We start from the raw sequence: 24127 nt of genomic DNA, 5'->3' as shown, positions 1-24127 counted from the left end.
AACTTACACATGTGTGATGGTATGGGGGTGTATTAGTGAACAAGACATGGGTAACTTACACATGTGTGATGGTATGGGGGTGTATTAGTGAACAAGACATGACTAACTTACACATGTGTGATGGTATGGGGGTGTATTAGTGGTCAAGACATGACTAACTTACACATGTGTGATGGTATGGGGGTGTATTAGTGCCCAAGACATGGGTAACTTACACATGTGTGATGGTATGGGGGTGTATTAGTGGTCAAGACATGACTAACTTACACATGTGTGATGGTATGGGGGTGTATTAGTGAACAAGACATGACTAACTTACACATGTGTGATGGTATGGGGGTGTATTAGTGAACAAGACATGACTAACTTACACATGTGTGATGGTATGGGGGTGTATTAGTGAACAAGACATGGGTAACTTACACATGTGTGATGGTATGGGGGTGTATTAGTGAACAAGACATGACTAACTTACACATGTGTGATGGTATGGGGGTGCATTAGTGCCCAAGGCATGGGTAACTTACACATCTGTGAAGGCACCATTAATGCTGAATGGTCCATACAGGTTTTGGAACAACATATGCTGCCATCCAAGCAATGTTATCATGGACGCCCCTGCTTATTTCAGCAAGACAAGTGTTACAACAGTGTTACTTTGTAAAAAATGAGTGTGATACTTTCCTGGCCCGCCTGCAGTCCAGACCTGTCTCCCATGGAAAATGTGTGGCGCATTATGAAGCGTAAAATAGGACAGCGGAGACCCCGGACTGTTGAAGGACTGAAGCTCTACATAAAACAAGAATGGGAAAGAATTCCACTTTCAAAGCTTCAACAATTAGTTTCCTCAGTTCCCAAACCTTTATTGAGTGTTGTTAAAAGAAAAGGTGATGTAACACAGTGGTGAACATGCCCTTTCCCAACTACTTTGTCACGTGTTGCTGGCATCAAATTGTAAAGTTAATTATTATTTGCATTAAAAACAAATGTTTATGAGTTTGAACATGAAATATGTTGTCTTTGTAGCATATTCAACTGAATATGGCTTGAAAAGGATTTGCAAATCATTGTATTCTGTTTATATTTACATCTAACACCATTTCCCAACTCACATGGAAACGGGCTTGGTAGGTGTGAGACTCACAGGGAAGAGGCGTGCGGTAGATTGGTTGCAGTGCATGGAGATGGGTGCCGTGGTGTACAGCGAGTCCAGGACCTGAGTGGAGAACTTGTCCCACTTCAGGCGGGAATACTGGTCTGTCACGCTGTCCTCGCCACACACACACGACTCCTGGCCTTGGAATCTAACACACACATCAGCCCTCGTTAGGCCACGCCTTCTTTCGCGGACAACATACAGACATACGCACACACGCACACACACATGTGCACACACGCGCACCTTGTAATGAAGGTGAAGAACCTCTGCAGGTGTTCCAGGTCCAGGTGACTCTTGCAGACTTCCAGGTGCGTGCGTGGGTAGTAGTGCACGTAGTTGACACACATTTCCTCCATGATGCCAAAGCCTCCCTGAGGACACAACATTAGGGACGGGTGGTCCTGGCAGGTGGACTACATTGTAGTGCTCACCACAGTAGGCCTGTCCCTGTCCCAGGTGTTGTAGGTGCACCTGGTTATGAGGGCGTCGCCCTGCAACAACAACACCAGTATTATTATTATTATTATTCCTTCTTATTCTCACAAGATCATCAAACAACTTTGTACTCGCCGGTAGAACCTGGACTATCTTCTTCAGGACTCGGATGCTCTGCCAGGAACAACAATTACATTTAATACTTTACCAGGAAGTATACACGCTTTCTAATACTACTACCTGATAGTACCTGTCACTTTCTACTACTACCTGATAGTACCTGGCACATTCTACTACTACCTGATAGTACCTGTCACATTGTACTACTACCTGATAGTACCTGGCACATTCTACTACTACCTGATAGTACCTGGCACATTCTACTACTACCTGATAGTACCTGGCACATTCTACTACTACCTGATAGTACCTGGCACATTCTACTACTACCTGATAGTACCTGGCACATTCTACTACTACCTGATAGTACCTGGCACATTCTACTACTACCTGATAGTACCTGTCACATTCTACTACTACCTGATAGTACCTGTCACATTCTACTACTACTTGCTAGTTCCTGTCACATTGTACTACTACCTGATAGTACCTGGCACATTCTACTACTACCTGATAGTACCTGTCACATTCTACTACTACCTGATAGTACCTGTCACATTCTACTACTACCTGATAGTACCTGGCACATTCTACTACTACCTGATAGTTCCTGTCACATTCTACTACTACCTGATAGTACCTGTCACATTCTACTACTACCTGCTAGTACCTGTCACATTCTACTACTACCTGATAGTACCTGTCACATTCTACTACTACCTGATAGTACCTGTCACATTCTACTACTACCTGATAGTACCTGTCACATTCTACTACTACCTGATAGTACCTGTCACATTCTACTACTACTACTTGCTAGTTTCTGTCACATTCTACTACTGCCTGATAGTACCTGTCACATTCTACTACTACCTGATAGTACCTGGCACATTCTACTACTACCTGCTAGTACCTGTCACATTCTACTACTACCTGATAGTACCTGTCACATTCTACTACTACCTGATAGTACCTATCACATTCTACTACTACCTGATAGTACCTGTCACATTCTACTACTACTACTTGCTAGTTCCTGTCACATTCTACTACTACCTGATAGTACCTGTCACATTCTACTACTACCTGATAGTACCTGGCACATTCTACTACTACCTGATAGTACCTGTCACATTCTACTACAACCTGCTAGTACCTGTCACATTCTACTACTACCTGATAGTACCTGGCACATTCTACTACTACCTGATAGTACCTGTCACATTCTACTACTACCTGATAGTACCTGTCACATTCTACTACTACCTGATAGTACCTGTCACATTCTACTACTACTACTTGCTAGTTCCTGTCACATTCTACTACTACCTGATAGTACCTGTCACATTCTACTACTACCTGCTAGTACCTGTCACATTGTACTACTACCTGCTAGTACCTGTCACATTCTACTACTACCTGATAGTACCTGTCACATTCTACTACTACCTGATAGTACCTGTCACATTCTACTACTACCTGATAGTACCTGCCACATTCTACTACTACCTGCTAGTACCTGTCACATTCTACTACTACCTGCTAGTACCTGTCACATTGTACTACTACCTGCTAGTACCTGTCACATTCTACTACTACCTGCTAGTACCTGTCACATTGTACTACTACCTGCTAGTACCTGTCACATTCTACTACTACCTGCTAGTACCTGTCACATTGTACTACTACCTGCTAGTACCTGTCACATTCTACTACTACCTGATAGTACCTGTCACATTCTACTACTACCTGATAGTACCTGGCACATTCTACTACTACCTGATAGTACCTGTCACATTGTACAACTACCTGATAGTACCTGGCACATTCTACTACTACCTGATAGTACCTGGCACATTCTACTACTACCTGATAGTACCTGGCACATTCTACTACTACCTGATAGTACCTGGCACATTCTACTACTACCTGATAGTACCTGTCACATTCTACTACTACCTGATAGTACCTGGCGCATTCTACTACTACCTGATAGTACCTGTCACATTCTACTACTACCTGATAGTACCTGTCACATTCTACTACTACTTGCTAGTTCCTGTCACATTGTACTACTACCTGATAGTACCTGGCACATTCTACTACTACCTGATAGTACCTGTCACATTCTACTACTACCTGCTAGTACCTGTCACATTCTACTACTACCTGATAGTACCTGTCACATTCTACTACTACCTGATAGTACCTGGCACATTCTACTACTACCTGATAGTTCCTGTCACATTCTACTACTACCTGATAGTACCTGTCACATTCTACTACTACCTGCTAGTACCTGTCACATTCTACTACTACCTGATAGTACCTGGCACATTCTACTACTACCTGATAGTACCTGTCACATTCTACTACTACCTGATAGTACCTGTCACATTCTACTACTACCTGATAGTACCTGTCACATTCTACTACTACCTGATAGTACCTGTCACATTCTACTACTACTACTTGCTAGTTCCTGTCACATTCTACTACTGCCTGATAGTACCTGTCACATTCTACTACTACCTGATAGTACCTGGCACATTCTACTACTACCTGATAGTACCTGTCACATTCTACTACTACCTGATAGTACCTGTCACATTCTACTACTACCTGATAGTACCTGTAACATTCTACTACTACCTGATAGTACCTGTCACATTCTACTACTACTACTTGCTAGTTCCTGTCACATTCTACTACTACCTGATAGTACCTGTCACATTCTACTACTACCTGATAGTACCTGGCACATTCTACTACTACCTGATAGTACCTGTCACATTCTACTACAACCTGATAGTACCTGTAACATTCTACTACTACCTGATAGTACCTGTCACATTCTACTACTACTACTTGCTAGTTCCTGTCACATTCTACTACTACCTGATAGTACCTGTCACATTCTACTACTACCTGATAGTACCTGGCACATTCTACTACTACCTGATAGTACCTGGCACATTCTACTACTACCTGATAGTACCTGGCACATTCTACTACTACCTGATAGTACCTGGCACATTCTACTACTACCTGATAGTACCTGTCACATTCTACTACTACCTGATAGTACCTGTCACATTCTACTACTACTTGCTAGTTCCTGTCACATTGTACTACTACCTGACAGTACCTGGCACATTCTACTACTACCTGATAGTACCTGTCACATTCTACTACTACCTGATAGTACCTGTCACATTCTACTACTACCTGATAGTACCTGGCACATTCTACTACTACCTGATAGTTCCTGTCACATTCTACTACTACCTGATAGTACCTGTCACATTCTACTACTACCTGCTAGTACCTGTCACATTCTACTACTACCTGATAGTACCTGTCACATTCTACTACTACCTGATAGTACCTGTCACATTCTACTACTACCTGATAGTACCTGTCACATTCTACTACTACCTGATAGTACCTGTCACATTCTACTACTACTACTTGCTAGTTCCTGTCACATTCTACTACTGCCTGATAGTACCTGTCACATTCTACTACTACCTGATAGTACCTGGCACATTCTACTACTACCTGCTAGTACCTGTCACATTCTACTACTACCTGATAGTACCTGTCACATTCTACTACTACCTGATAGTACCTGTCACATTCTACTACTACCTGATAGTACCTGTCACATTCTACTACTACTACTTGCTAGTTCCTGTCACATTCTACTACTACCTGATAGTACCTGTCACATTCTACTACTACCTGATAGTACCTGGCACATTCTACTACTACCTGATAGTACCTGTCACATTCTACTACAACCTGCTAGTACCTGTCACATTCTACTACTACCTGATAGTACCTGGCACATTCTACTACTACCTGATAGTACCTGTCACATTCTACTACTACCTGATAGTACCTGTCACATTCTACTACTACCTGATAGTACCTGTCACATTCTACTACTACTACTTGCTAGTTCCTGTCACATTCTACTACTACCTGATAGTACCTGTCACATTCTACTACTACCTGCTAGTACCTGTCACATTGTACTACTACCTGCTAGTACCTGTCACATTCTACTACTACCTGATAGTACCTGTCACATTCTACTACTACCTGATAGTACCTGTCACATTCTACTACTACCTGATAGTACCTGCCACATTCTACTACTACCTGCTAGTACCTGTCACATTCTACTACTACCTGCTAGTACCTGTCACATTGTACTACTACCTGCTAGTACCTGTCACATTCTACTACTACCTGCTAGTACCTGTCACATTGTACTACTACCTGCTAGTACCTGTCACATTCTACTACTACCTGCTAGTACCTGTCACATTGTACTACTACCTGCTAGTACCTGTCACATTCTACTACTACCTGATAGTACCTGTCACATTCTACTACTACCTGATAGTACCTGGCACATTCTACTACTACCTGATAGTACCTGTCACATTGTACTACTACCTGATAGTACCTGGCACATTCTACTACTACCTGATAGTACCTGGCACATTCTACTACTACCTGATAGTACCTGGCACATTCTACTACTACCTGATAGTACCTGGCACATTCTACTACTACCTGATAGTACCTGTCACATTCTACTACTACCTGATAGTACCTGGCACATTCTACTACTACCTGATAGTACCTGTCACATTCTACTACTACCTGATAGTACCTGTCACATTCTACTACTACTTGCTAGTTCCTGTCACATTGTACTACTACCTGATAGTACCTGGCACATTCTACTACTACCTGATAGTACCTGTCACATTCTACTACTACCTGCTAGTACCTGTCACATTCTACTACTACCTGATAGTACCTGTCACATTCTACTACTACCTGATAGTACCTGGCACATTCTACTACTACCTGATAGTTCCTGTCACATTCTACTACTACCTGATAGTACCTGTCACATTCTACTACTACCTGCTAGTACCTGTCACATTCTACTACTACCTGATAGTACCTGGCACATTCTACTACTACCTGATAGTACCTGTCACATTCTACTACTACCTGATAGTACCTGTCACATTCTACTACTACCTGATAGTACCTGTCACATTCTACTACTACCTGATAGTACCTGTCACATTCTACTACTACTACTTGCTAGTTCCTGTCACATTCTACTACTGCCTGATAGTACCTGTCACATTCTACTACTACCTGATAGTACCTGGCACATTCTACTACTACCTGATAGTACCTGTCACATTCTACTACTACCTGATAGTACCTGTCACATTCTACTACTACCTGATAGTACCTGTAACATTCTACTACTACCTGATAGTACCTGTCACATTCTACTACTACTACTTGCTAGTTCCTGTCACATTCTACTACTACCTGATAGTACCTGTCACATTCTACTACTACCTGATAGTACCTGGCACATTCTACTACTACCTGATAGTGCCTGTCACATTCTACTACAACCTGCTAGTACCTGTCACATTCTACTACTACCTGATAGTACCTGGCACATTCTACTACTACCTGATAGTACCTGTCACATTCTACTACTACCTGATAGTACCTGTCACATTCTACTACTACCTGATAGTACCTGTCACATTCTACTACTACTACTTGCTAGTTCCTGTCACATTCTACTACTACCTGATAGTACCTGTCACATTCTACTACTACCTGCTAGTACCTGTCACATTGTACTACTACCTGCTAGTACCTGTCACATTCTACTACTACCTGATAGTACCTGTCACATTCTACTACTACCTGATAGTACCTGTCACATTCTACTACTACCTGATAGTACCTGCCACATTCTACTACTACCTGCTAGTACCTGTCACATTCTACTACTACCTGCTAGTACCTGTCACATTGTACTACTACCTGCTAGTACCTGTCACATTCTACTATTACCTGCTAGTACCTGTCACATTGTACTACTACCTGCTAGTACCTGTCACATTCTACTACTACCTGCTAGTACCTGTCACATTGTACTACTACCTGCTAGTACCTGTCACATTCTACTACTACCTGATAGTACCTGTCACATTCTACTACTACCTGATAGTACCTGGCACATTCTACTACTACCTGATAGTACCTGTCACATTCTACTACAACCTGCTAGTACCTGTCACATTCTACTACTACCTGATAGTACCTGTCACATTCTACTACTACCTGCTAGTACCTGTCACATTCTACTACTACCTGCTAGTACCTGTCACATTGTACTACTACCTGCTAGTACCTGTCACATTCTACTACTACCTGATAGTACCTGGCACATTCTACTACTACCTGATAGTACCTGTCACATTCTACTACTACTTGCTAGTTCCTGTCACATTGTACTACTACCTGATAGTACCTGGCACATTCTACTACTACCTGATAGTACCTGTCACATTCTACTACTACCTGCTAGTACCTGTCACATTGTACTACTACCTGATAGTACCTGTCACATTCTACTACTACCTGATAGTACCTGGCACATTCTACTACTACCTGATAGTTCCTGTCACATTGTACTACTACCTGATAGTACCTGTCACATTTTACTACTACCTGCTAGTACCTGTCACATTCTACTACTACCTGATAGTACCTGGCACATTCTACTACTACCTGATAGTACCTGTCACATTCTACTACAACCTGCTAGTACCTGTCACATTCTACTACTACCTGATAGTACCTGTCACATTCTACTACTACCTGCTAGTACCTGTCACATTCTACTACTACCTGCTAGTACCTGTCACATTGTACTACTACCTGCTAGTACCTGTCACATTCTACTACTACCTGATAGTACCTGGCACATTCTACTACTACCTGATAGTACCTGTCACATTCTACTACTACTTGCTAGTTCCTGTCACATTGTACTACTACCTGATAGTACCTGGCACATTCTACTACTACCTGATAGTACCTGTCACATTCTACTACTACCTGCTAGTACCTGTCACATTGTACTACTACCTGATAGTACCTGTCACATTCTACTACTACCTGATAGTACCTGGCACATTCTACTACTACCTGCTAGTTCCTGTCACATTGTACTACTACCTGATAGTACCTGTCACATTCTACTACTACCTGCTAGTACCTGTCACATTCTACTACTACCTGATAGTACCTGGCACATTCTACTACTACCTGATAGTACCTGGCACATTCTACTACTACCTGATAGTACCTGTCACATTCTACTACTACCTGATAGTACCTGTCACATTCTACTACTACCTGATAGTACCTGTCACATTCTACTACTACTTGCTAGTTCCTGTCATATTCTACTACTGCCTGATAGTACCTGTCACATTCTACTACTACCTGATAGTACCTGGCACATTCTACTACTACCTGATAGTACCTGTCACATTCTACTACTACCTGATAGTACCTGTCACATTCTACTACTACCTGATAGTACCTGTCACATTCTACTACTACCTGATAGTACCTGTCACATTCTACTACTACTACTTGCTAGTTCCTGTCACATTCTACTACTACCTGATAGTACCTGGCCCATTCTACTACTACCTGATAGTACCTGGCACATTCTACTACTACCTGATAGTACCTGTCACATTCTACTACAACCTGCTAGTACCTGGCACATTCTACTACTACCTGATAGTACCTGGCACATTCTACTACTACCTGATAGTACCTGTCACATTGTACTACTACCTGATAGTACCTGTCACATTCTACTACTACTACTTGCTAGTTCCTGTCACATTCTACTACTACCTGATAGTACCTGTCACATTCTACTACTACCTGCTAGTACCTGTCACATTGTACTACTACCTGCTAGTACCTGTCACATTCTACTACTACCTGATAGTACCTGTCACATTCTACTACTACCTGATAGTACCTGTCACATTCTACTACTACCTGATAGTACCTGCCACATTCTACTACTACCTGCTAGTACCTGTCACATTCTACTACTACCTGCTAGTACCTGTCACATTGTACTACTACCTGCTAGTACCTGTCACATTCTACTACTACCTGCTAGTACCTGTCACATTGTACTACTACCTGCTAGTACCTGTCACATTCTACTACTACCTGCTAGTACCTGTCACATTGTACTACTACCTGCTAGTACCTGTCACATTCTACTACTACCTGATAGTACCTGTCACATTCTACTACTACCTGATAGTACCTGGCACATTCTACTACTACCTGATAGTACCTGTCACATTCTACTACAACCTGCTAGTACCTGTCACATTCTACTACTACCTGATAGTACCTGTCACATTCTACTACTACCTGCTAGTACCTGTCACATTCTACTACTACCTGATAGTACCTGTCACATTCTACTACTACCTGCTAGTACCTGTCACATTGTACTACTACCTGCTAGTACCTGTCACATTCTACTACTACCTGATAGTACCTGTCACATTCTACTACTACCTGATAGTACCTGTCACATTGTACTACTACCTGCTAGTTCCTGTCACATTGTACTACTACCTGCTAGTACCTGTCACATTCTACTACTACCTGCTAGTACCTGTCACATTGTACTACTACCTGCTAGTACCTGTCACATTCTACTACTACCTGATAGTACCTGTCACATTCTACTACTACCTGATAGTACCTGGCACATTCTACTACTACCTGATAGTACCTGTCACATTCTACTACTACCTGCTAGTACCTGTCACATTGTACTACTACCTGCTAGTACCTGTCACATTCTACTACTACCTGCTAGTACCTGTCACATTGTACTACTACCTGCTAGTACCTGTCACATTCTACTACTACCTGCTAGTACCTGTCACATTGTACTACTACCTGCTAGTACCTGTCACATTCTACTACTACCTGATAGTACCTGTCACATTCTACTACTACCTGATAGTACCTGGCACATTCTACTACTACCTGATAGTACCTGTCACATTCTACTACAACCTGCTAGTACCTGTCACATTCTACTACTACCTGATAGTACCTGGCACATTCTACTACTACCTGCTAGTACCTGTCACATTCTACTACTACCTGATAGTACCTGTCACATTCTACTACTACCTGCTAGTACCTGTCACATTGTACTACTACCTGCTAGTACCTGTCACATTCTACTACAACCTGCTAGTACCTGTCACATTTTACTACTACCTGATAGTACCTGTCACATTCTACTACTATCTGCCAGTACCTGTCACATTCTACTACTACCTGATAGTACCTGTCACATTCTACTACTACCTGCTAGTACCTGTCACATTCTACTACTATCTGCTAGTACCTGTCACATTCTACTACTACCTGATAGTACCTGTCACATTCTACTACTACCTGCTAGTACCTGTCACATTCTACTACTACCTGCTAGTACCTGTCACATTGTACTACTACCTGCTAGTACCTGTCACATTCTACTACTACCTGATAGTACCTGTCACATTCTACTACTACCTGATAGTACCTGGCACATTCTACTACTACCTGATAGTACCTGTCACATTCTACTACAACCTGCTAGTACCTGTCACATTCTACTACTACCTGATAGTACCTGTCACATTCTACTACTACCTGCTAGTACCTGTCACATTCTACTACTACCTGATAGTACCTGTCACATTCTACTACTACCTGCTAGTACCTGTCACATTGTACTACTACCTGCTAGTACCTGTCACATTCTACTACTACCTGATAGTACCTGTCACATTCTACTACTACCTGATAGTACCTGTCACATTGTACTACTACCTGCTAGTTCCTGTCACATTGTACTACTACCTGCTAGTACCTATCACATTCTACTACTACCTGCTAGTACCTGTCACATTCTACTACTACCTGCTAGTACCTGTCACATTGTACTACTACCTGCTAGTACCTGTCACATTCTACTACTACCTGCTAGTACCTGTCACATTGTACTACTACCTGCTAGTACCTGTCACATTCTACTACTACCTGCTAGTACCTGTCACATTGTACTACTACCTGCTAGTACCTGTCACATTCTACTACTACCTGATAGTACCTGTCACATTCTACTACTACCTGCTAGTACCTGTCACATTCTACTACTACCTGCTAGTACCTGTCACAATCTACTACTACCTGCTAGTACCTGTCACATTCTACTACTACCTGCTAGTTCCTGTCACATTCTACTACTACCTGCTAGTACCTGTCACATTCTACTACTACCTGATAGTACCTGTCACATTGTACTACTACCTGCTAGTACCTGTCACATTCTACTACTACCTGCTAGTACCTGTCACATTGTACTACTACCTGCTAGTACCTGTCACATTCTACTACTACCTGCTAGTACCTGTCACATTCTACTACTACCTGCTAGTACCTGTCACATTCTACTACTACCTGCTAGTACCTGTCACATTCTACTACTACCTGATAGTACCTGTCACATTCTACTACTACCTGCTAGTACCTGTCACATTCTACTACTACCTGCTAGTACCTGTCACATTGTACTACTACCTGCTAGTACCTGTCACATTCTACTACTACCTGCTAGTACCTGTCACATTCTACTACTACCTGCTAGTACCTGTCACATTCTACTACTACCTGCTAGTACCTGTCACATTCTACTACTACCTGCTAGTTCCTGTCACATTCTACTACTACCTGCTAGTACCTGTCACATTCTACTACTACCTGATAGTACCTGTCACATTCTACTACTACCTGCTAGTACCTGTCACATTGTACTACTACCTTCTAGTACCTGTCACATTGTACTACTACCTGCTAGTACCTGTCACATTCTACTACTACCTGCTAGTACCTGTCACATTGTACTACTACCTGCTAGTACCTGTCACATTCTACTACTACCTGCTAGTACCTGTCACATTCTACTACTACCTGCTAGTACCTGTCACATTGTACTACTACCTGCTAGTACCTGTCACATTCTACTACTACCTGATAGTACCTGTCACATTCTACTACTACCTGCTAGTACCTGTCACATTCTACTACTACCTTCTAGTACCTGTCACATTCTACTACTACCTGATAGTACCTGTCACATTCTACTACTACCTGATAGTACCTGTCACATTCTACTACTACCTGATAGTACCTGTCACATTCTACTACTACCTGATAGTACCTGTCACATTCTACTACTACTACTTGCTAGTTCCTGTCACATTCTACTACTACCTGATAGTACCTGTCACATTCTACTACTACCTGCTAGTCCCTGTCACATTCTACTACTACCTGCTAGTACCTGTCACATTCTACTACTACCTGATAGTACCTGTCACATTCTACTACTACCTGCTAGTACCTGTCACATTCTACTACTACCTGATAGTACCTGTCACATTCTACTACTACCTGCTAGTACCTGTCACATTGTACTACTACCTGCTAGTACCTGTCACATTCTACTACTACCTGATAGTACCTGTCACATTCTACTACTACCTGATAGTACCTGTCACATTCTACTACTACCTGCTAGTACCTGTCACATTCTACTACTACCTGCTAGTACCTGTCACATTCTACTACTACCTGATAGTACCTGTCACATTCTACTACTACCTGCTAGTACCTGTCACATTCTACTACTACCTGATAGTACCTGTCACATTCTACTACTACCTGCTAGTACCTGTCACATTGTACTACTACCTGCTAGTACCTGTCACATTGTACTACTACCTGCTAGTACCTGTCACATTCTACTACTACCTGATAGTACCTGTCACATTGTACTACTACCTGCTAGTACCTGTCACATTCTACTACTACCTGCTAGTACCTGTCACATTGTACTACTACCTGCTAGTACCTGTCACATTGTACTACTACCTGCTAGTACCTGTCACATTCTACTACTACCTGATAGTACCTGTCACATTGTACTACTACCTGCTAGTACCTGTCACATTCTACTACTACCTGCTAGTACCTGTCACATTGTACTACTACCTGCTAGTACCTGTCACATTCTACTACTACCTGATAGTACCTGTCACATTCTACTACTACCTGCTAGTACCTGTCACATTCTACTACTACCTGCTAGTACCTGTCACATTGTACTACTACCTGCTAGTACCTGTCACATTGTACTACTACCTGCTAGTACCTGTCACATTCTACTACTACCTGATAGTACCTGTCACATTGTACTACTACCTGCTAGTACCTGTCACATTCTACTACTACCTGCTAGTACCTGTCACATTGTACTACTACCTGCTAGTACCTGTCACATTCTACTACTACCTGCTAGTACCTGTCACATTGTACTACTACCTGCTAGTACCTGTCACATTGTACTACTACCTGCTAGTACCTGTCACATTCTACTACTACCTGATAGTACCTGTCACATTGTACTACTACCTGCTAGTACCTGTCACATTCTACTACTACCTGCTAGTACCTGTCACATTGTACTACTACCTGCTAGTACCTGTCACATTCTACTACTACCTGATAGTACCTGTCACATTCTACTACTACCTGCTAGTACCTGTCACATTCTACTACTACCTGCTAGTACCTGTCACATTGTACTACTACCTGCTAGTACCTGTCACATTGTACTACTACCTGCTAGTACCTGTCACATTCTACTACTACCTGATAGTACCTGTCACATTGTACTACTACCTGCTAGTACCTGTCACATTCTACTACTACCTGATAGTACCTGTCACATTGTACTACTACCTGCTAGTACCTGTCACATTCTACTACTACCTGCTAGTACCTGTCACATTGTACTACTACCTGCTAGTACCTGTCACATTGTACTACTACCTGCTAGTTCCTGTCAGCAGCTTACCTGGTAGTGTGTACTGAAGTGTGTGTCCTCCTGCACCACCTCCACCTCCTTGCCCCCCCTCACCAGGACGGTGCGCACCCCTCTGCCCGCCAGGTGGGTGTGCAGCTGCGATGCAAATATGAAGACGCCCCCTGGTGGTAGAGCCTAGCAAAAGACGGTAGGTGATTGAGGAAGAAGCGAGTGGCGCGCGTGTGCGTACCGTGCGTGTACAGTCGGAGGTGCAGTAGCCGCTCAGGTAGAAGGTGTGCTGCTGAGGTGGGACGGCCATGATGGGCGTGTAGACCAGACCCAGCTCCATGATCCCTGCATCGTAGCGTCTCAGACTGGGGGTCAAGTGGAGGCGGATCCCTGACGAGTCGCGTCTGCCTGCGGGGACATTTGTTCACCAAGACTTTTCAGACGCTCCCTTGACTGCTGGACTTTTCATACGCTCCCCTGGCTGAATTTTCAGACACTCCCTTGGCTGCTGGACTTTTCAGACGCTCCCTTGACTGCTGGACTTTTCAGATGCTCCCTTGACTGCTGGACTTTTCAGACACTCCCTTGGCTGCTGGACTTTTGAGATGCTCCCTTGTCTGACTTTTCATACGCTTCCTTGTCTAACTTTTCATACGCTCCCTTGGCTGACTTTTCATACGCTTCCTTGTCTAACTTTTCATACGCTCCCTTGGCTGACTTTTCATACGCTCCCTTGGCTGACTTTTCATACGCTCCCTTGGCCAGTAGACTTTTCATACGCTCCCTTGTCTGACTTTTCAAACGCTCCCATGTCTGAATTTTCATACGCTCCCTTGTCTGACTTTTAATACGCTCCCTTGGCCAGTGGACTTTTCATACGCTCCCTTGTCTGACTTTTCATACGCTCCCTTGGCTGACTTTTAATACGCTCCCTTGGCCAGTGGACTTTTCATACGCTCCCTTGTCTGAATTTTCATACGCTCCCTTGTCTGACTTTTCATACGCTCCCTTGGCTGACTTTTCATACGCTCCCTTGGCTGACTTTTCATACGCTCCCTTGTCTGACTTTTCATACGCTCCCTTGTCTGACTTTTCATACGCTTCCTTGGCTGACTTTTCATACGCTCCCTTGGCTGACTTTTAATACGCTCCCTTGGCCAGTGGACTTTTCATACGCTCCCTTGTCTGACTTTTCATACGCTTCCTTGTCTAACTTTTCATACGCTTCCTTGTCTAACTTTTCATACGCTCCCTTGGCTGACTTTTCATACGCTTCCTTGTCTAACTTTTCATACGCTCCCTTGGCTGACTTTTCATACGCTCCCTTGGCTGACTTTTCATACGCTCCCTTGGCCAGTAGACTTTTCATACGCTCCCTTGTCTGACTTTTCAAACGCTCCCATGTCTGAATTTTCATACGCTCCCTTGTCTGACTTTTAATACGCTCCCTTGGCCAGTGGACTTTTCATACGCTCCCTTGTCTGACTTTTCATACGCTCCCTTGGCTGACTTTTAATACGCTCCCTTGGCCAGTGGACTTTTCATACGCTCCCTTGTCTGAATTTTCATACGCTCCCTTGTCTGACTTTTCATACGCTCCCTTGGCTGACTTTTCATACGCTCCCTTGGCTGACTTTTCATACGCTCCCTTGTCTGACTTTTCATACGCTCCCTTGTCTGACTTTTCATACGCTTCCTTGGCTGACTTTTCATACGCTCCCTTGGCTGACTTTTAATACGCTCCCTTGGCCAGTGGACTTTTCATACGCTCCCTTGTCTGACTTTTCATACGCTTCCTTGTCTAACTTTTCATACGCTTCCTTGTCTAACTTTTCATACGCTCCCTTGGCTGACTTTTCATACGCTTCCTTGTCTAACTTTTCATACGCTCCCTTGGCTGACTTTTCATACGCTCCCTTGGCTGACTTTTCATACGCTCCCTTGGCCAGTAGACTTTTCATACGCTCCCTTGTCTGACTTTTCAAACGCTCCCATGTCTGAATTTTCATACGCTCCCTTGTCTGACTTTTAATACGCTCCCTTGGCCAGTGGACTTTTCATACGCTCCCTTGTCTGACTTTTCATACGCTCCCTTGGCTGACTTTTAATACGCTCCCTTGGCCAGTGGACTTTTCATACGCTCCCTTGTCTGAATTTTCATACGCTCCCTTGTCTGACTTTTCATACGCTCCCTTGGCTGACTTTTCATACGCTCCCTTGGCTGACTTTTCATACGCTCCCTTGTCTGACTTTTCATACGCTCCCTTGTCTGACTTTTCATACGCTTCCTTGGCTGACTTTTCATACGCTCCCTTGGCTGACTTTTAATACGCTCCCTTGGCCAGTGGACTTTTCATACGCTCCCTTGTCTGACTTTTCATACGCTTCCTTGTCTAACTTTTCATACGCTCCCTTGTCTGAATTTTCATACGCTCCCTTGTCTGACTCGTATGAATATATGTATGTATGTATGTGTATATGTGTGTATGTATGTATATTTGTGTATATTTGTATGTGTGTATGTATATCAGTATGTATAAATATGTATGTATGTATATATGTGTGCATATATGCATGAATATACTGTATGTGTATCTGTATGAACATATGTATGTATGTAAATATGTATATTTGCATGTTTTTTTATCTATGTTTATATGTATATGAATATATAAACATACACAGTCTGTGTATGCATATACTTGTATGTGTGTAGGTACTGTATATGTATACATATACATATGTATATGTATACATATACATATGTATATGTATACATATTCATTATGTGAGGAATAAAAATACATACATACAAATATACATGTGTGTGTGTGTGTGTGTGTATGTGTGTGTGTGTGTGTGTGTGTGTGTGTGTGTGTGTGTGTATATATATATACATACACCTACAGTGTGTCGAGGCAGGGATTTGTTTCTCACTTGTCACCTGGGATAGTGGGTGTGGCTACATGTGTGTGTGTGTGTGTGTGGGGGGGGGGGGGGGGCTGAATGATTGCTGAATGAATATCACCTGCACCTGCTTGGGAATTGTTTGGCTGGTATGGAGGGAGAGAGAGAGTGTGAAGCTGGTATGGAGAGAGAGAGAGAGTGAAGCTGGTATGGAGAGAGAGAGAGTGAAGCGGGTATGGAGAGAGAGAGAGAGAGAGTGAAGCTGGTATGGAGAGAGAGAGAGAGAGAGAGAGAGAGAGAGAGAGAGAGAGAGAGAGAGAGAGAGAGAAGCTGCCTGCCGTTACTTCAGCTGCCCTCAAAGGGACCACAGAGTATCTGACATGTTGTATTTGTACACATGTGGGTCTCAGAAATAGTTTGTATTTGTACACATGTGGGTCTCAGAAATAGTTTGTATTTGTACACATGTGGGTCTCAGAAATAGTTTGTATTTGTACACATGTGGCTCTCAGAAATAGTTTGTATTTGTACTCACGTGACTCTCAGAAATAGTTTGTATTTGTACTCATGTGGGTCTCAGAAATAGTTTGTATTTGTACACATGTGGGTCTCAGAAATAGTTTGTATTTGTACACATGTGGGTCTCAGAAATAGTTTGTATTTGTACACATGTGGCTCTCAGAAATAGTTTGTATTTGTACTCACGTGACTCTCAGAAATAGTTTGTATTTGTACTCATGTGGGTCTCAGAAATAGTTTGTATTTGTACTCATGTGGGTCTCAGAAATAGTTTGTATTTGTACTCATGTGGGTCTCAGAAATAGTTTGTATTTGTACTCATGTGGGTCTCAGAAATAGTTTGTATTTGTACTCATGTGGGTCTCAGAAATAGTTTGTATTTGTACTCATGTGGGTCTCAGAAATAGTTTGTATTTGTACTCATGTGGGTCTCAGAAATAGTTCGTATTTGTACACATGTGGCTCTCAGAAATAGTTTGTATTTGTACACATGTGGGTCTCAGAAATAGTTTGTATTTGTACACATGTGGGTCTCAGAAATAGTTTGTATTTGTACACATGTGGGTCTCAGAAATAGTTTGTATTTGTACACATGTGGCTCTCAGAAATAGTTTGTATTTGTACTCACGTGACTCTCAGAAATAGTTTGTATTTGTACTCATGTGGGTCTCAGAAATAGTTTGTATTTGTACTCATGTGGGTCTCAGAAATAGTTTGTATTTGTACTCATGTGGGTCTCAGAAATAGTTTGTATTTGTACTCATGTGGGTCTCAGAAATAGTTTGTATTTGTACTCATGTGGGTCTCAGAAATAGTTTGTATTTGTACTCATGTGGGTCTCAGAAATAGTTTGTATTTGTACTCATGTGGGTCTCAGAAATAGTTCGTATTTGTACACATGTGGCTCTCAGAAATAGTTTGTATTTGTACACATGTGGGTCTCAGAAATAGTTTGTATTTGTACACATGTGGGTCTCAGAAATAGTTTGTATTTGTACACATGTGGCTCTCAGAAATAGTTTGTATTTGTACTCACGTGGCTCTCAGAAATAGTTTGTATTTGTACTCATGTGGGTCTCAGAAATAGTTTGTATTTGTACTCATGTGGGTCTCAGAAATAGTTTGTATTTGTACTCATGTGGGTCTCAGAAATAGTTTGTATTTGTACTCATGTGGGTCTCAGAAATAGTTTGTATTTGTACTCATGTGGGTCTCAGAAATAGTTTGTATTTCTACACATGTGGCTCTCAGAAATAGTTTGTATTTGTACTCATGTGGGTCTCAGAAATAGTTTGTATTTGTACTCATGTGGCTCTCAGAAATAGTTTGTATTTGTACACATGTGGGTCTCAGAAATAGTTTGTATTTGTACACATGTGGCTCTCAGAAATAGTTTGTATTTGTACTCACGTGGCTCTCAGAAATAGTTTGTATTTGTACTCATGTGGGTCTCAGAAATAGTTTGTATTTGTACTCATGTGGGTCTCAGAAATAGTTTGTATTTGTACTCATGTGGGTCTCAGAAATAGTTTGTATTTGTACTCATGTGGGTCTCAGAAATAGTTTGTATTTGTACACATGTGGGTCTCAGAAATAGTTTGTATTTGTACACATGTGGGTCTCAGAAATAGTTTGTATTTGTACACATGTGGGTCTCAGAAATAGTTTGTATTTGTACACATGTGGCTCTCAGAAATAGTTTGTATTTGTACTCACGTGACTCTCAGAAATAGTTTGTATTTGTACTCATGTGGGTCTCAGAAATAGTTTGTATTTGTACTCATGTGGGTCTCAGAAATAGTTTGTATTTGTACTCATGTGGGTCTCAGAAATAGTTTGTATTTGTACTCATGTGGGTCTCAGAAATAGTTTGTATTTGTACTCATGTGGGTCTCAGAAATAGTTTGTATTTGTACTCATGTGGGTCTCAGAAATAGTTTGTATTTGTACTCATGTGGGTCTCAGAAATAGTTCGTATTTGTACACATGTGGCTCTCAGAAATAGTTCGTATTTGTACACATGTGGGTCTCAGAAATAGTTTGTATTTGTACACATGTGGGTCTCAGAAATAGTTTGTATTTGTACACATGTGGGTCTCAGAAATAGTTTGTATTTGTACACATGTGGCTCTCAGAAATAGTTTGTATTTGTACTCACGTGACTCTCAGAAATAGTTTGTATTTGTACTCATGTGGGTCTCAGAAATAGTTTGTATTTGTACTCATGTGGGTCTCAGAAATAGTTTGTATTTGTACTCATGTGGGTCTCAGAAATAGTTTGTATTTGTACTCATGTGGGTCTCAGAAATAGTTTGTATTTGTACTCATGTGGGTCTCAGAAATAGTTTGTATTTGTACTCATGTGGGTCTCAGAAATAGTTTGTATTTGTACTCATGTGGGTCTCAGAAATAGTTCGTATTTGTACACATGTGGCTCTCAGAAATAGTTTGTATTTGTACACATGTGGGTCTCAGAAATAGTTTGTATTTTTACACATGTGGGTCTCAGAAATAGTTTGTATTTGTACACATGTGGCTCTCAGAAATAGTTTGTATTTGTACTCACGTGGCTCTCAGAAATAGTTTGTATTTGTACTCATGTGGGTCTCAGAAATAGTTTGTATTTGTACTCATGTGGGTCTCAGAAATAGTTTGTATTTGTACTCATGTGGGTCTCAGAAATAGTTTGTATTTGTACTCATGTGGGTCTCAGAAATAGTTTGTATTTGTACTCATGTGGGTCTCAGAAATAGTTTGTATTTCTACACATGTGGCTCTCAGAAATAGTTTGTATTTGTACTCATGTGGGTCTCAGAAATAGTTTGTATTTGTACTCATGTGGCTCTCAGAAATAGTTTGTATTTGTACACATGTGGGTCTCAGAAATAGTTTGTATTTGTACACATGTGGCTCTCAGAAATAGTTTGTATTTGTACTCACGTGGCTCTCAGAAATAGTTTGTATTTGTACTCATGTGGGTCTCAGAAATAGTTTGTATTTGTACTCATGTGGGTCTCAGAAATAGTTTGTATTTGTACTCATGTGGGTCTCAGAAATAGTTTGTATTTGTACTCATGTGGGTCTCAGAAATAGTTTGTATTTGTACACATGTGGGTCTCAGAAATAGTTTGTATTTGTACACATGTGGGTCTCAGAAATAGTTTGTATTTGTACTCATGTGGGTCTCAGAAATAGTTTGTATTTGTACTCATGTGGCTCTCAGAAATAGTTTGTATTTGTACTCATGTGGGTCTCAGAAATAGTTTGTATTTGTACTCATGTGGCTCTCAGAAATAGTTTGTATTTGTACACATGTGGCTCTCAGAAATAGTTTGTATTTGTACTCATGTGGGTCTCAGAAATAGTTTGTATTTGTACACATGTGGCTCTCAGAAATAGTTTGTATTTGTACTCATGTGGGTCTCAGAAATAGTTTGTATTTGTACTCATGTGGCTCTCAGAAATAGTTTGTATTTGTACTCATGTGGGTCTCAGAAATAGTTTGTATTTGTACTCATGTGGCTCTCAGAAATAGTTTGTATTTGTACACATGTGGGTCTCAGAAATAGTTTGTATTTGTACTCATGTGGCTCTCAGAAATAGTTTGTATTTGTACACATGTGGCTCTCAGAAATAGTTTGTATTTGTACTCATGTGGCTCTCAGGAATAGTTTGTATTTGTACTCATGTGGGTCTCAGAAATAGTTTGTATTTGTACTCATGTGGCTCTCAGAAATAGTTTGTATTTGTACTCATGTGGGTCTCAGAAATAGTTTGTATTTGTACTCATGTGGGTCTCAGAAATAGTTTGTATTTGTACACATGTGGCTCTCAGAAATAGTTTGTATTTGTACACATGTGGGTCTCAGAAATAGTTTGTATTTGTACACATGTGGCTCTCAGAAATAGTTTGTATTTGTACACATGTGGCTCTCAGAAATAGTTTGTATTTGTACTCACGTGGCTCTCAGAAATAGTTTGTATTTGTACACATGTGGCTCTCAGAAATAGTTTGTATTTGTACTCATGTGGCTCTCAGAAATAGTTTGTATTTGTACACATGTGGCTCTCAGAAATAGTTTGTATTTGTACACATGTGGCTCTCAGAAATAGTTTGTATTTGTACACATGTGGCTCTCAGAAATAGTTTGTATTTGTACTCACGTGGCTCTCAGAAATAGTTTGTATTTGTACTCATGTGGCTCTCAGAAATAGTTTGTATTTGTACTCATGTGGCTCTCAGAAATAGTTTGTATTTGTACACATGTGGCTCTCAGAAATAGTTTGTATTTGTACACATGTGGGTCTCAGAAATAGTTTGTATTTGTACTCATGTGGCTCTCAGAAATAGTTTGTATTTGTACACATGTGGGTCTCAGAAATAGTTTGTATTTGTACTCATGTGGCTCTCAGAAATAGTTTGTATTTGTACACATGTGGGTCTCAGAAATAGTTTGTATTTGTACTCATGTGGCTCTCAGAAATAGTTTGTATTTGTACACATGTGGGTCTCAGAAATAGTTTGTATTTGTACTCATGTGGCTCTCAGGAATAGTTTGTATTTGTACTCATATGGGTCTCAGAAATAGTTTGTATTTGTACTCATGTGGCTCTCAGAAATAGTTTGTATTTGTACTCATGTGGGTCTCAGAAATAGTTTGTATTTGTACTCATGTGGGTCTCAGAAATAGTTTGTATTTGTACACATGTGGCTCTCAGAAATAGTTTGTTTTTGTACACATGTGGGTCTCAGAAATAGTTTGTATTTGTACACATGTGGCTCTCAGAAATAGTTTGTATTTGTACACATGTGGCTCTCAGAAATAGTTTGTATTTGTACTCACGTGGCTCTCAGAAATAGTTTGTATTTGTACTCATGTGGCTCTCAGAAATAGTTTGTATTTGTACACATGTGGCTCTCAGAAATAGTTTGTATTTGTACACATGTGGCTCTCAGAAATAGTTTGTATTTGTACACATGTGGCTCTCAGAAATAGTTTGTATTTGTACTCACGTGGCTCTCAGAAATAGTTTGTATTTGTACTCATGTGGCTCTCAGAAATAGTTTGTATTTGTACTCACGTGGCTCTCAGAAATAGTTTGTATTTGTACTCATGTGGCTCTCAGAAATAGTTTGTATTTGTACACATGTGGCTCTCAGAAATAGTTTGTATTTGTACTCATGTGGGTCTCAGAAATAGTTTGTATTTGTACTCATGTGGCTCTCAGAAATAGTTTGTATTTGTACTCATGTGGGTCTCAGAAATAGTTTGTATTTGTACTCATGTGGGTCTCAGAAATAGTTTGTATTTGTACACATGTGGCTCTCAGAAATAGTTTGTATTTGTACACATGTGGGTCTCAGAAATAGTTTGTATTTGTACACATGTGGCTCTCAGAAATAGTTTGTATTTGTACACATGTGGCTCTCAGAAATAGTTTGTATTTGTACTCACGTGGCTCTCAGAAATAGTTTGTATTTGTACACATGTGGCTCTCAGAAATAGTTTGTATTTGTACACATGTGGCTCTCAGAAATAGTTTGTATTTGTACTCACGTGGCTCTCAGAAATAGTTTGTATTTGTACTCATGTGGGTCTCAGAAATAGTTTGTATTTGTACACATGTGGCTCTCAGAAATAGTTTGTATTTGTACTCATGTGGCTCTCAGAAATAGTTTGTATTTGTACTCATGTGGCTCTCAGAAATAGTTTGTATTTGTACTCATGTGGCTCTCAGAAATAGTTTGTATTTGTACACATGTGGCTCTCAGAAATAGTTTGTATTTGTACACATGTGGGTCTCAGAAATAGTTTGTATTTGTACTCATGTGGCTCTCAGAAATAGTTTGTATTTGTACACATGTGGGTCTCAGAAATAGTTTGTATTTGTACTCATGTGGCTCTCAGAAATAGTTTGTATTTGTACACATGTGGGTCTCAGAAATAGTTTGTATTTGTACTCATGTGGCTCTCAGAAATAGTTTGTATTTGTACACATGTGGGTCTCAGAAATAGTTTGTATTTGTACTCATGTGGCTCTCAGGAATAGTTTGTATTTGTACTCATGTGGGTCTCAGAAATAGTTTGTATTTGTACTCATGTGGCTCTCAGAAATAGTTTGTATTTGTACTCATGTGGGTCTCAGAA

General features: G+C 41.0%; 1 protein-coding gene across 2 annotated transcripts in view; it reads right to left on the bottom strand.

Annotated features, from left to right (window-relative positions):
• The window catches only part of dbh (dopamine beta-hydroxylase (dopamine beta-monooxygenase)), a 70572-nt gene that overhangs the window by 18010 nt on the left and 28435 nt on the right, over positions 1-24127 (bottom strand). The window contains exons 6-11 of one of the 2 annotated variants that reach the window (XM_061907288.1): positions 14794-14960; positions 14595-14738; positions 1730-1768; positions 1591-1650; positions 1403-1530; positions 1145-1304 (exon numbers count right to left, since the gene is read on the bottom strand). In XM_061907288.1, the coding sequence (XP_061763272.1) occupies positions 1145-1304; positions 1403-1530; positions 1591-1650; positions 1730-1768; positions 14595-14738; positions 14794-14960 (698 nt within the window). Of the gene's footprint in view, positions 1-1144; positions 1305-1402; positions 1531-1590; positions 1651-1729; positions 1769-14594; positions 14961-24127 lie in introns of both variants that reach the window. The other variant, XM_061907286.1, reaches the window with a different exon arrangement.

This window comes from Nerophis ophidion, linkage group LG08 (assembly GCF_033978795.1).
Source record: "Nerophis ophidion isolate RoL-2023_Sa linkage group LG08, RoL_Noph_v1.0, whole genome shotgun sequence".
Lineage (NCBI taxonomy): Eukaryota > Metazoa > Chordata > Actinopteri > Syngnathiformes > Syngnathidae > Nerophis > Nerophis ophidion.
The sequence above is the reverse complement of the archived record's forward strand: the minus strand, read 5'-3'. Positions and strand labels throughout refer to the sequence as shown.